At 43.6% G+C, this 14,790-nt stretch overlaps 1 protein-coding gene across 1 annotated transcript; it reads left to right on the top strand.

Moving 5' to 3' along the window:
- The first annotated feature begins 301 nt into the window (after positions 1 to 301).
- LOC106574724 (sodium/potassium-transporting ATPase subunit alpha-1) lies at positions 302 to 14,571 on the top strand. The gene is made up of 22 exons (XM_045697848.2): positions 302 to 521; positions 6,347 to 6,463; positions 6,670 to 6,729; positions 7,637 to 7,840; positions 7,992 to 8,105; positions 8,202 to 8,336; positions 8,433 to 8,550; positions 8,866 to 9,134; positions 9,253 to 9,561; positions 10,015 to 10,149; positions 10,308 to 10,500; positions 10,652 to 10,827; positions 10,919 to 11,055; positions 11,260 to 11,410; positions 11,577 to 11,745; positions 11,837 to 11,991; positions 12,086 to 12,209; positions 12,921 to 13,066; positions 13,183 to 13,313; positions 13,407 to 13,508; positions 13,712 to 13,803; positions 14,315 to 14,571. Exons 1-22 carry the CDS (start codon positions 510 to 512, stop codon positions 14,341 to 14,343), a joined length of 3,078 nt encoding a protein of 1,025 aa, XP_045553804.1. The 5' UTR covers positions 302 to 509; the 3' UTR covers positions 14,344 to 14,571.
- The last annotated feature ends 219 nt before the right edge of the window (positions 14,572 to 14,790 follow it).

Here is a 14,790-nt window from a genome sequence, read left to right as displayed (position 1 = left end):
GAAAAGGGACAAACAAAACATGTAGAGTATTCTTAAAGAGGCTTGAGGATAGGTTTAAAGAGGCTTGAGGATCGGTTAGTAACCATTATGAATATGAGTGGTGAGAGATATTGACAGAGATTTCATCCTAATATGAATAAGCCTGCACAGAAGAGACCAAGAGACTTTGCTTCATAAATATTTTAAGTTACAGAGACTTAAGTCCATTGTCACGCAATGGATTCAATCTACTTTATGAAGGCCGATAATCGTAAAACATTCAATAATGGGGACTCCGCCCCTCCATTCTATGTTACCATGGCAAAAAGTGCAGACGTCACGATCGAAAGGAACACTGTATATAAGTATTGGACCTTTTAATGAGACGGGAAGCTTGGATGCGTGTCCGGTAGGAGTGACACGTGTGGATAAGGGCACATCCAGGGGCAATACATTTTTCAATTCGTTTTTAAGTAAATTGGGATTTGATTGTTCAATAAGTTTTTTTTTTTCTCCACAAAACTGCAAACATGGGACGTGGAGTAAGTGCGCTTTTTCTTTCCATCTTCACATTCTAGCTCCTCCATGAAATGCTACTGTAGCTTAATGTATTCAATTCTTAATTCTAGGCTACTTGTCAAAAGTGGTATGGATTTAAACATTTTTTTTTTTAATAATACAGTTGAAGTTGTTTTTAAATTATCACATGTACGTAGATGGCCGCATTTTTTTTCAAAATGCCTGCGATGGGAGAGTGACTTCCGCATTTTGTAGGCTGAACAAAAGTTGCTTTCATAACGTGTCTTGATCGAGTGTCAATTAGGGTTCAAAATGTGTTGTTTTTACATTGATACTGAAGATTCACAGGTTGGTTAGCTTGGATCTAGTCGCCAAGGAGAAAAGCTTGTAAGCGCTACGATGATAGAATTGAATTGACGGTATAAGACAAGTTTGAAGATTGATACAATGTTTATTTTCATCCAAGTGAACTGCCGCCAAGGTGGCTACAAATGTGGCGTGGTCTGTTTAAATTCGAGTTGCGGGAAGTGGGGGCAGACATGCTATCTTGTGACTTGTTACTTTGAGATACACGGCCATACAGAGTCTGTAGCCCACTTCTGAATATATGTGATGGTCTTTGTTTCAATGAGTCTTTCATGGTGACTTGTAACCCGCTTGACTACATTTTGTTCATCAATGAGAAATATGGGTAATATTCAGATTCTTGATCAATTGGTTAAATGTAGTTGCGACTGTAGGCTGTTGCGAAAGTCTGTTCTTCGTAAATTGAATAATAACCGTAGTCCACCCCATTCACAATATCAACCATGCGCCAAAGTCGTCGGTGTTTATTTATTTTTGTCATGCTCGTTGAAAGAATGTAGTTTTTATGTAGATGGACTATATTGGAATAATTCACTTTGGCTGCTTAAAAGGATAGTTCTCGATTTTAGCAGGATGCCCTTATCTACTTCCCCAGAGTTAGACGAACTCGTGGATACCATTTTTATGTCTGCGTTCAGTTTGAAGGGAATTGCTAACTAGCGTTAGCGCAATGAGTTGAAGTATATGGGAACACGCTAACACTAGTTAGCATTGGCTCACGAAAATACCTCTAACTTTCGTAATACTGGACGCAGACACCCAACAATGGTATCCACGAGGTCATCTGACTCTGGGGGAAATACCGAACTGACCCTTCATAACATTTGAGCACCTGCAAAATCTCTTAATAAAAAAATACATGTATTCCACTGAAGGCTTAATTGTTGTATACGGATTTTGCATATGGTTGTGTATGACATTTCTTGTGTAGCCTACATTCTGCGAATGTTCAGATAGGCCTACGATGTGTCTGGGAAGACCTACATCAACTACATGTATTAATGAAAGTCATCACTTTTCAAAATAACAATAGTTTTTATTAAATTTGATACAAATCGGTCCAAGACAAATGAATCTCCTAGTTGCTCCAGTGACGTTCAATACACTAGATTTGTTGTATATTCCTCTCACTTCAAGTCATATTGTTCTCGACTTGTAGAATTACGTTTTTTTTTTTAATGGGCAATCCTTAGTCAATAGGGTTTTTGTCATCGCACCTGTCTAAATAACTACCTGCAATTTTATGGTGATGGAAAATGTATCAATTATTGGGGTAATTTTTTTATTTGATGATTTATATATATATTTTACAGCTACCTACCTGTGACTCCTGTGTTTGGGTACTGTATTGACTACTGAATGGCAGACTGGTGGGATATCGGGGAGGTTAATAGCATCATATAAAAGGCTCGCCACTCCCTGCTGGGCAACGGATCACACGGACACAGTGATAAATGATGCATTCACAGCTACAGTAAGAGAGGGGTGATTAGAGAGACAGATTGGTTGTATGATGTGAATGCAGAGCAGCAAACCTCCAAGTGTTTTGGATTTTTTTCCCTGTATGGTGGTGAACACTGCTCTGCCCCCGCCCCTTCTGTCTTCTCAGCGCTCCGGTCCAGTACACCCGCAATAGGCACAGATGCTTGGTCAGCTGGACTAATGATTTCCAGGAGATCACAGAGAGGGATGTGAGAGGTACAGGGAGAGCATGAGGGTGGCATAGGGCTGGAGGGAGCAAAGGGTTGGTTAGAGTGGTGAGGTATATGGAAGGGAGACCGCTGTGAAGATGAGGCACCAGTTGCTGCATTGTCATCATTGTTCAGAGGGAGCTGGCAGAATTTTTATGAACTGGTTGAATGGCAGTTCAGTTCAAAATGCAGTTTTTCTGTAATGAAATGGAAAATCAAGAGGTATGATGCTATACAACTGCTCACTGTCAACAAATTGAAACGCCCAAAAGTTCCTTCCCAAAATGGTATACTATGGCTATTGTTTCCATCTCTCAAAATAAACTGTGATCTATAAACAAGGCCGTTTTCCTGTAACGTTATTAGGGCGCATTCTTTCTTTGTTTTTCCACTTCTTTTCTTGCCATCTTTCATCAAGGGGGGTCATTGTTTTAAAGATCCCACCACTGAGTGTGATGGGAAGTGACTTGTGGAAAATCTCCACTGTAAACAAATGAGGCCTAGAATATGTCCAAAACAAGGACTTTTTATATGGTGAAGTAATTGTGGAATTCTTTATTACTCTCCAGTGTTCCACCTCTGAGCTACTATCAGGTTGTGGCCTCAGCTGACCATTATTTCCCCCCAGGGGTCCACTGTGGAACCAAGAGACCTGCTCTTTTTAAAACATTTTTTTTGCTCTCTCTCTCTCCTGAGGATTTCACATTCTTTCCGCTCGACAGTCACTATGAATTAGGCATCCCTTTTGTCACGCGCCACCCCATCTCTGTGACAGAGAACACATCTCACCCCCACTGCCCCTTTCTCTCTCCTGCTCGATCTCCCTCTCTGCTCGTCTGGCTTAGCTGCCTAAACATTATGAGAGTACCACACATTATTACACCTTCTGTTTCCTCCACTGTCATTTCTATTGTTCCAACTGCCGAGGGAATTGTAAAAAAAAAACGGTTGTCCCGTAGGCCTACTCACAATCGGCATTTCGCAATAGCCACGCGCGTTCTGTTCTAACCTACATTTCAGACTGGCGCAATAAAGGAAGTTGCATCCCATTGATTCGTAGTCTGCTTTTAACTGTGGTTCCTGGGGTCTTAAGGAGAAACACTGGCATTCACCATCTTTTGTTCTGTGGGAAAACCGACTCTTCCAGCGGACGTGGTGGGAGTTTTAAATGCGTTTCTTGTGAATAAATGAACTTTTTTCTAAACTGAAGAGAGGGAGAGAAAAGGGGGAGGAGAGTAACACGTGACTCGGTCCATTCAGATATCTGAGAGGTGTGGTTATGTCGCCTGTAGCAACGGGGCAAAGTCCCAGTGCGAGGAGGAGCCAATATGCTTGAGTGGGCAGCTTTTGTATTTGGCACACGTACAGGAACAGAACCAGGAATGGTGTTCACAGGAATTCGACCCTGGCTGTAAAATATGCACCCGCTCGACCGTCTCTTATGAACTTTTGTTGATCTGGCGGTGGTGTTTTAGCGTAAAAGTGAGAGGCCCCTCGTCTCACTGAGGCTCTGTTCTGTCTATCACTGTTGTTTTTATGAGGACAGTTCTTTCAAACTTTCTGTCCTCTTGGAAAGGGATGTCTTGCCGGCTTCACCCCCTTCTCTACCCACCCTGCGTTCTTGCCCTCTCTTTCACACACAGTTGTTTCTCTTTCTGTCCCTATATGTGTAGGGAAGTATTTAAACTCTTGCTTAGGTCCAACCTCTGATCTTTCCAAGCATTTTTTATATGCTAAAACAGGATAAAAATTTAAGAAAAATAAGAAAACATATCAAATCATACTACTGTAAATACACTCCCATATGCAACGTTCATGAGAACAACAATTACGCAGTTGAATATACTACTCTGAACTATGGGAGAAATGGTATGCAGACCCAAGCCATGTTTACCACAGTGGTGTTCATCCCACTCCCAGATCAAACCATTACAGTAATCCCATATAAGAATGCGGTAAGCCTGGTATCTTAAGTGTTTTGCTAAGAGGGTCTGAATAAACTCCGTGATTGTACAGTTTGTCCAAAATAAAGTCACTCTAAAGATATATTTCTTTGCCCCATTTTTCATGTTTTTACATGGTTCTCCATAGAGGTACAAAGCCTCATTGTTCTCAGGCTTGTAGTGGGACAACTGTTGTTTTTGTGTGATTGGTCTTGTGAGAGATTCCACACAATTGCTGACATCCACACTTTTTTCCCTGTTTTCAGTGCAGTAGCTTCCTGTTAGGTTTGAGAGACAGCTGAGTAATACTTCCAAAACAGCATCCTCCCTTCCTTGCTTCATTGTGGTAATAACGGATGTGTACACTATTGGGAAAGTAAAAGGGATATTTCTTAATAGTATTAGTGGGGGGGGGGGGGGGGGTGCATTTCCAAGAAGGGGAAAGTCTGTGTGCCTGTCAACTAATAAAAAGACCACAGGGGACTGCGACAAGATTCCTTGAGGGGGCCGGAAGACTCCAGCGGGACTTGTCGTTCCACCTCTACCCTTTACTGTTCCAACAGCAACAAAAAAAAAACTGGTAGGGCACCTTATGTTGGATTCAGTTGTAACCAAACAACAAAGTTGAATTATCAGTCACGCCCCTGTGACTTGGGGATCACATTCTGAACCAGGAACTGTCTTGCTTAGAGTCAAGCAGCTTTTGTGTAACCCCATAGGGTCAAATCAGAGAAGCATGTAGAGCTCTCTTCCCCCACAGCCAAAACGCTTCTGAACACCAGTAGAACCTGAATAATTTATGATCGCTAACTGCCTTACCGATGTTTATCTGGTACTGTGCATTATCCTGTTGCTGCAGTGTTCCAACACCCTCCCCTTTTCAGCCGTCTAGCTGACGTGAATTCTTCAACAGGTCTTTGTCCTCTTCCCAAAAGTGACCGATTGATAATGGAGAAAGGGAAGAGTGAATGAACAATGTGTTTGCAGAAGGTGAGGTGCCAGGGTTATTTTGGACTTTCACAATGAGATGACTCCAGAGGAAGAAAGTTCTGTGTGTACTCAAGACAACCGAGCCAATGGTGTGCATCTTTTCCCCTCTGGAGTTCATTTTGCCCCTATTCTGGACAAAGTATTGTGACATAGGGCCTAATAGTCTGACATTCCTGGATTGCAGTGGAGTATGTTGAAATGACCCTCAGCCCCACCTCTCCCACAGCTCTCCTTATTGACGCAGTTGCACAAAGTGACGGTCTGTGACATGATTGTTCATTAAGCATTCCTCATGAACTTCAGACAGATGCCATTTTCAAACATCCAAGTTGGTTCTGCTGAGTAGTGAAAGTAATTGGGCTATCTAGAACAGGTCGTAGACGCTAAAAGGTGAAAGCCTACAGGGTGATAGTCCAAAAGGGACGGCCACAACTATCTTTGTACTTGTTGCACCATACCTGTCTAGGTCACGTTTGTTTTGTAAAGGATAACTGGGCTTACGTTCAGTAGAACAATGCTACATCAATAACCCACAAGTTGTTGGGTGACTTCTGGTAAGTCATTTGTAACTGAAAAGTAGCATTTTTATCCTTTTCAGATGAGTGAGTCTCTAATTGACTCAATGAATTACCTTTCAAGAGTTGGGGCCCCCAGACTTGGGTTTTATTCATGCCTCGGAAACACTATGGGAAACTATACTATAAGCAGATTCTGCATCAGGGGCTTTTGCTTGAGTTGGGTGAAGATTTTATTTTCTCGGGCAGAGCTCTAAAGGGCCTCTTTCTACCTATTTTATTATGTTTGTATATATATTTTTTTTCCTTATCTCTCCTAACAATCTCTTCTTGCCCTCTGTAGGAAGGACGGGAACAGTATGAGCTGGCGGCGACCTCTGAGCAGGGAGGCAAGAAGAAGAATGCCAAGGCCATGAAGAAGGAGAGGGACATGGATGAGTTGAAAAAGGAAGTTGATCTGGTGAGTCGGCTTCTCTCACTTTCATTCTCTTTCAGGACCTGGGAAGTTCATCTTTAAATCACAAGTCTTGATCACTCGTGTGTTGATGTCACTGACTTGGTGTCAAGCTTGGCGCTGCATGTAATGTACTGTATGTTTATCTTGTTGGTGCAGAAGTGCAATGCAGTATGCTTGTCAGTGACATGTTCCTAATCTCTGTCCCATAGGATGACCATAAACTGACCCTGGATGAGCTCAACCGCAAATACGGCACCGACCTTAGTAGGGTACGTTTGGAGCTTCGCTCATTTTCATTTCAGTTGGCGATTCATTCATCTCCCCTGCACTGTTTTCTGTTAACAAATTAGTTGCTTATCGACCACAGCTGGAGGGCAATTCGGCTCGGTTCTCCTCAATTCGAATAGTTTCAATTATTTAATAGAAAAATTAAGTCAAGTGATGGACTTCAAAGTTCTGCTCAAGTTATGGGTTTCGGACTCTTGGGATCTCTTCCAATTATTAAACCGTGGAAGAAGGGGGTCATCATAGACTTGGATGTGACAAATATCCAAGGCAATGCGAGAGATGCTTTATCCCTCTTTTACATCCATGCAAATAGCCTCTTGATCATGATTGGGAGATCAAGGGGAATAGTAGATTACTGCCTCCAAACCTAGCAGCGCAGCCGAGTGGTCCTTTTGAATAATTCACAAGCAGCAGGCTCATAGCACCTCAGCCCAGATTTAGGATGCGCTCAATCCCAGCCGAGGAGATGGCCCTGTTTTCATTGTTTGCAGCGAGTTGCCTGGCAACTGTCAGCACCTCGACTCTATCCAGAGCCCCATTGACTTGTTTCTCTGTTTTCTGCCTTGTGTGAAATTAGAGTTATGACTTGGCCCTGCAGTGTCTGTCTGCCACTGACAGACCTCGCAGAGATATTATTGTGTTGACAATTTGCTTCCTCTCTCCTTATACGTGCCGTGAGAGAGAATCTCAAGAACGGGGGGGGGGGTACCTAGATATGCCTGAATATAGCAATATACTTGATTTTAAAACGCAAGGGTTGATAAAGGTATACCCTTAAAAATAGTGTGGGAGGGAAGCACCTATTCTTTTAAAATTAAGTATCCTACAGCATCTTAATTTTGAGGTCTCGACATGTAAAGTAACACAACCAATTTTGTATTTCCTCAGGGGTTATCCAGTGCTAAGGCTGCCGAGAACCTTGCCCGTGATGGCCCCAATTCCCTGACCCCTCCTCCCACTACCCCTGAGTGGGTAAAGTTCTGCAAGCAGATGTTTGGCGGGTTCTCCATGCTTCTGTGGACTGGCGCTCTCCTCTGCTTCCTGGCCTATGGAATCCAGGCAGCCATGGAGGATGAGCCGGCCAATGATAACGTAAGATTCCAAGATGAAGAATGTTGATTTTATTGACATTGTGATGGAATTGAAAGCAGATGATGCTTGGGTTTTGTAGTTCTTTTGTATTGGTGTTTGTGCGGGGGAGTTAACTTAATTCTAACACGTTCTGCATCTTTGTCCCTCACAGTTGTACCTGGGTGTTGTGCTCTCTGCTGTTGTCATTGTTACTGGCTGTTTCTCCTACTACCAAGAGGCCAAGAGCTCAAAGATCATGGACTCCTTCAAGAACCTGGTCCCACAGGTACTGGCTGTTTAGAAATTAATAATTTTGAATGTGTTTTTTTCCCCCCCTTATTATTACATTTAAAGTTTAATCTTGTTGTCCTCTGCCTTGTAGCAAGCCCTGGTTGTCCGTGATGGTGAGAAGATGAACATCAACGCTCAACAAGTGGTGGTTGGAGATCTGGTGGAGGTGAAAGGTGGAGACAGGATTCCCGCTGATTTGCGAATCATCTCTGCCAGCGGTTGCAAAGTGGGTACTTTAAAATCCCCTTGCTCCAAATACATCACGTTCCGCCCATGTCCGTGCCATTCATTATTGTATTAATCTAATTCCCTCCCCACTCAGGTGGACAACTCCTCCCTCACTGGTGAATCTGAGCCCCAGACACGTACTCCGGATTTCTCCAATGACAACCCCCTGGAGACAAGGAACATTGCCTTCTTCTCTACCAACTGTGTTGAAGGTACTTTAACAGAGCAGAGTTGCTCAGATGAGAAACAAATCAACTAAAAATACATTCTGTCCAGGGACCACAGATAAAAAAATTAGCAATCTAGCTAAATCTGGTGCAAGGGCATGTTGTACATGGTCCCTGGCAAATAAATAAAAGAAAACAAACCATGACTGGGCTAGCTTTGATGAAGTCCTGTTGTTGTATAAAGTTGCTGTATAAAGTATGTCCACCATTTCTGAGGTTGAATCACTGTCAAATGTGCTGTTACAGTAGTCAATATGATGGCATGATTGTTACATTAAATCTGCACGTTATTTCCTGAAGGAACTGCCAGAGGTATTGTCATCAACACTGGTGACCGCACTGTTATGGGTCGTATTGCTACCCTCGCCTCTGGCCTGGAAGTCGGACGTACCCCAATCTCCATTGAAATTGAGCACTTCATCCACATCATCACCGGTGTGGCCGTCTTCCTGGGCATGTCTTTCTTTGTCCTGTCCCTCATCCTCGGATACTCTTGGCTGGAGGCTGTCATCTTCCTCATCGGAATCATTGTCGCTAACGTGCCTGAGGGTCTCCTGGCCACTGTAACTGTGAGTACTGTCTTTCGGGAGTGTTTTATTTTCAAACACTTCACATATGGCTCCAAAAATCAGTACATTGCCAATTTTATTCGACAGACATGTTGAGTACTTTCGGCTTCCTCCGCAGGTGTGTCTAACTCTGACTGCCAAGCGTATGGCCAAGAAGAACTGCCTGGTGAAGAATCTCGAAGCTGTTGAGACCCTTGGCTCCACCTCCACCATTTGCTCTGACAAGACCGGAACCCTGACTCAGAACAGAATGACCGTGGCTCACATGTGGTTCGACAACCAGATCCATGAGGCTGACACCACAGAGAACCAGAGCGGTACCTCCTTCGACAGGAGCTCTGCCACCTGGGCTGCCCTGGCTAGAGTCGCTGGCCTGTGTAACCGTGCCGTCTTCCTGGCAGAACAGAGCGGTATTCCTATCCTTAAAGTAAGTGTCTCATTTCCCCAGAGTGAATTGACAACAGTATACACAATGGCGTTATCGACAGGAGTTCAGCATGTAAAGCTGCTGAAAAGGCTCAACGGGGTTGTCTTTCACTTTATGTAATTCCTCCCCTGTCGCCTGAATGCCTCAGCCCTTGCAATCCCCTGGAATATAACCTCTCACTCCGTTAATCATCTCACCTTGGACTAGCTGTGATTACCACATTTAATTTTACCCCTTATTTTCAGTTTCTCTTTGTGACGGTCTTTGTCTTCTACAAGGCTCAATCTACAAAGAGTTCCTTTCCATTAAATCTGTTTAAATTGATGGAGGGCATTTTAATGTCTTGGGCCACGTAAGGATAAACCAGGTACTTGGAAGTGCTAGTGTGTGAAAGAGTGTGCGCCAGCGGCATACCACGTCCACTTCATCTGCCTACTCGTTTCCGTCTCGCAGAGAGATGTGGCTGGTGATGCCTCAGAGTCTGCCCTGCTGAAGTGTATTGAGCTGTGCTGTGGGTCTGTGCAAGGCATGAGAGACCAGTACACCAAGGTCGCTGAAATCCCATTCAACTCCACCAACAAATACCAGGTAGGTCAATGGCACGGTAGCACCCTGCCACATGAAATAAGGGGATATGTTTCACTAAGTCTTTGAAAACCCTTCCCTTTGGCACAGAGATCAACATGGTTACGCCTATTCTGGTAATCTGTTTTCAAAATGGCTGCTCCTATAATTTTATCCCTTAGCTCTCCGTTCACCTAAACAAGAATGAGGGTGAGTCCAAGCATCTGCTGGTGATGAAGGGAGCTCCTGAGAGGATCCTGGACCGCTGCTCCACCATTTTGATCCAGGGCAAAGAACAGCCTCTGGATGACGAGATGAAGGACTCTTTCCAGAACGCCTACATGGAACTGGGTGGTCTGGGAGAGCGAGTGCTGGGTAACAGTCATTTATTTCAGTCATCACTAGTCAATACAACTGTATTTTTTTGTTATTCCATCTGTGTTGTCAAATTATCCAATGTGAGGTGTAAAATTGCACTTTTGCTCCTTTTTTCAAATCACATTTTCACCATTTTGTATCCGTCTAGGGTTCTGTCATTTCCAGCTCCCTGATGACCAGTTCGCTGAGGGCTTCCAGTTTGATTGTGAAGAGGTGAACTTCCCAACTGAGAATCTGTGCTTCGTTGGCCTAATGTCCATGATTGACCCTCCCCGTGCTGCTGTGCCTGACGCTGTGGGCAAGTGCAGGAGTGCTGGAATCAAGGTATGGCAATGTAATACTTAACACGACTCTTCAGTCAACCCACATAGCAGCCACTGTGACCAGACCACTCCTATTCCCTTCCTTCCCTTAGGTTATCATGGTCACTGGTGATCATCCCATCACTGCTAAAGCCATTGCCAAGGGTGTGGGCATCATTTCTGAAGGAAACGAGACTGTTGAGGACATTGCTGCTCGTCTGAACATTCCAGTCAACGAAGTTGACCCTAGGTAATACAAAAAAATATTTAAGTTATGTTGTTGGAAACAACAGTTAAACTCCTGCCGTTTCTCTACATTTTTCCATTTTGAAGGCCTTTTTCCAAAGATTTCATTCAGGCTTGAATGTCGGGTCCTTCTCATGAGCGCTTATAGACATAGAAATGTCTTCATAGCAATGGGATTTCCCATAAATAAAGGGTACATTTTTCCCAGGGATGCCAAGGCCTGTGTGGTCCATGGCGGTGACCTCAAGGACCTGAGCGCTGAACAGTTGGACGACATCCTGAAATATCACACAGAGATTGTGTTTGCCAGAACCTCTCCTCAGCAGAAGCTTATTATCGTGGAGGGCTGCCAGCGCCAGGTAATATTCAGCTCAACTTAAAGACACTAGGCCTATCTCACGAGAGGTAAACAGAGTGAATGTAGCGTAGGCAAATTCCTTTAAAATTAAAAATGTGTTTACCAGTTTTCTCTCTCTAGACTTCTGTCTCTCCATAGACTCAAACACCTCTCCTCCTTATCCACAGGGTGCTATTGTAGCTGTGACAGGTGATGGTGTGAACGATTCTCCTGCTCTGAAGAAGGCTGACATCGGTGTTGCTATGGGTATCTCTGGATCTGACGTCTCCAAGCAGGCTGCAGACATGATCCTCCTGGATGACAACTTTGCCTCCATCGTGACCGGTGTCGAAGAAGGTAGAAGAAGCATTTCAGTGGATTTAGAATTTTTGGGGTTCCGTCTATTTTGCATTATTTTCACTAACTGTTATGCATGTACCTTTCCTAGGCCGTCTGATCTTTGACAACTTGAAGAAGTCCATCGCTTACACCCTGACCAGTAACATTCCAGAAATCACACCCTTCCTCTTCTTCATCATCGCCAACATTCCACTGCCCCTAGGAACTGTCACCATCCTCTGTATCGACCTGGGAACTGACATGGTGAAGAATTTGTATATTTAAGATTTTTCTTTTCTAAATCTTTGTTTACTGTTCAGTTTTATTCTAATTGTTGAAATCGTCCTCAACTTTCCAGGTTCCCGCCATCTCCCTGGCCTACGAAGCTGCCGAGAGTGACATCATGAAGAGACAGCCCAGAAACTCCAAAACGGACAAACTGGTGAACGAAAGACTTATCAGCATAGCCTACGGTCAAATCGGTAAGACCCCTTTTCACAAAGCCTGACTTGCGCAAAACAAAGTATTTTCATTCTTAGATGAAACATCTCATACCCCTCAAACTGGATTCTAGACTTAAGTTGACTGGGTGGTTTTGGGATCAGCTGGAAGTGGGGTATGCGCCAGAAATAGCCTCCCTGGTGATAAGAGAAGGGGTCTCTGAGTGATGATGGGATGTCTCTGGCTCAAGAGTTTCACACTTTGGTGATGGAGCCAAAAATAGGTTTAAACCAGAGGTTTCCACGTGAGCGGGACTTTCCTTAAGAGGAAACACTGATATGGACAGCATTCACATACTGCGGTTGCATCATATCATGGGTCGCGAACCTCTCCCACCAACGTGGTACTCCTTGGGAATCACTGAAGGGCGGCAGGTAGCCTAGCGGTTAGTGTTGGCCCAGTAACTGAAAGGTTGCTAGTTCGAATACCTGAGCCAACAAGGTGAAAAATCTGTCGCCGTACCCTTTAGCAAGGCAGTTATCCTTAATAAGCTCCAGGAGCACCCTACTACTATGGCTGACCATGTAAAACAACACATTCTCCTGCACCTATCCGGTTTATGTAACAATCAAACTTTAAAAAAAAAATTATATGGAGATTGAAGCAACATAGAAAAACCAACAGACAGAATGACATGGATAGAATCTGATACAAATGCACCCATCTGATCCTGTCTCCCCATCTCTCCACAGGTATGATCCAGGCTTTGGCTGGGTTCTTCACATACTTTGTGATCCTTGCTGAGAACGGGTTCTTACCCTCCAGACTGCTAGGTATTCGTGTGGACTGGGACAACAAATTTTGCAACGACCTGGAGGATAGCTATGGCCAGCAGTGGGTGAGTATGCAGACACCAATGTGGTTTTCACAAGCCTTGTTGATTGGTCTGATTCTAGATGATTAGCTGACTGTGTTTTGACTGTTTCTCCCTCTGTTGCTGACTGTTTCCCTCAGACTTATGAACAGAGAAAGATTGTGGAGTTCACCTGCCACACAGCATTCTTCGCCAGTATCGTGGTTGTACAGTGGGCCGATCTGATCATTTGTAAGACCAGGAGGAACTCGGTCTTCCAACAAGGAATGAGGTGAGTTCAGTGGCCATTTTGAAGAGCATTGGCTGTTCGTTTTTGTTGTGAAAGAAATAACTTGATTTTAAATGCTGCTTCTGTCCTCCTCAGGAACAAGATTCTCATCTTCGGCCTGTTTGAGGAGACCGCCCTGGCCGCCTTCCTGTCCTACTGTCCTGGAATGGGCATCGCCCTCAGAATGTACCCACTCAAGTAAGTAAAGACCTTTCAGTTAGGTCTTCATCTCTTAAAAAAAAATAATTGTAGTGCCAAAAATAGTTAACTCTAGGAGGACTACTATTAATCTTAGCTATGTGTTGCTTAACGTGTTAAGATCTGTTCTTGGTGTATTCTGGTCTGGAGTCATTTCAGATCTGTTATTTTTGTTTTATGTTTTGTTTTTCTTTTCTCCTTAGACCCAGCTGGTGGTTCTGCGCCTTCCCATACTCTCTCCTCATCTTTATTTATGATGAAATCCGAAAACTGATCATCCGACGCAGCCCAGGAGGTGAGGCTAAATCCCTTTTAGTTATTACTGTTATTACTATATATCTGCCGTACTTGTTCATACAAGTCCTCAGTTTGGCTCTCAAAACCACAAGATTTTCCCTCGTTCTCAGGAAGATGGTAAGGCTACCTAAATATGCAGCCTTACTATCTGGCAAACAAACGAAGTCTGTAAATCTTTAAGCAGCAGCATATTTTTCAGATGCACTAGTCAGTGCAAGACAGTGGACGCAGACACGTTTGGGAGTCTAGTCCACTCCATTGACAACTGCTGATGTAAAAATGGCTTTATAAAATGCATTTGTGAGTAAACCGGTATGCTATCAGAGACTTTTTAAAACTAGTGGATGTTAAAGATGTCGGTCACTTGACTGTCTTCCTCAGTGATCGTCTGAACTACACACTGATAGTTCACGTGATCATTGTTTATGTATGCTACAGCCTTCCTCAGTCCACCTGTTTACCAGAGGTAATTCATCTCTAAATCCTGTTTTCGATCTTCTCTGTTTTAGGTTGGGTGGAGAGGGAGACGTACTACTAGAAAGCATCCAGTTTGCATCGCTCAAGTTCTTGCATGGTTGTCTTGCTGCTCGGAATTTTAAGTTCTGTAAAATGTGGATGTGTTTTTATATAGGGAATGCTTGATACTAAAACACTGAGATCGAGATGATGAACCAAGACATTGACATTGTGTGCCTTGTTTCTGGAACAGGACCAATTTTATACATGTTTTTAACAGTAATATAAATAAACTTTCAGTCAGCTCCCACTTTGGTGTCTATGGTTTGTGCATGTGTGCTTGCACGTTTCCTCATTGCAACTTGGAGACTTTCCAGAATAAACACAGCATCAACAGATCTTCAGGTCATTATTTTCCTATCCTTCCTGGAGATTCTCTCTACTCTCACTCCGTTTTAACCATGAGCACTGCTTTCAGTGTGCAGTCAACTAACACCAGCTAGTTGTTCACTGTCATTGTAGTGCAGAA

The sequence above is a fragment of the Salmo salar genome, chromosome 16, assembly GCF_965601325.2.
Source record: "Salmo salar chromosome 16, fSalSal1, whole genome shotgun sequence".
NCBI classification, from domain to species: domain Eukaryota; kingdom Metazoa; phylum Chordata; class Actinopteri; order Salmoniformes; family Salmonidae; genus Salmo; species Salmo salar.
The sequence above is the reverse complement of the archived record's forward strand: the minus strand, read 5'-3'. Positions and strand labels throughout refer to the sequence as shown.

Excerpts from the sequence above, each read along its gene's own strand:
- LOC106574724 (XM_045697848.2), top strand. Across the intron at positions 8,551-8,865 it reads CTCTACCAACTGTGTTGAAG|GAACTGCCAGAGGTATTGTC; the intron begins GTACTTTAACAG and ends TATTTCCTGAAG. Across the intron at positions 9,562-10,014 it reads GCGGTATTCCTATCCTTAAA|AGAGATGTGGCTGGTGATGC; the intron begins GTAAGTGTCTCA and ends TCCGTCTCGCAG.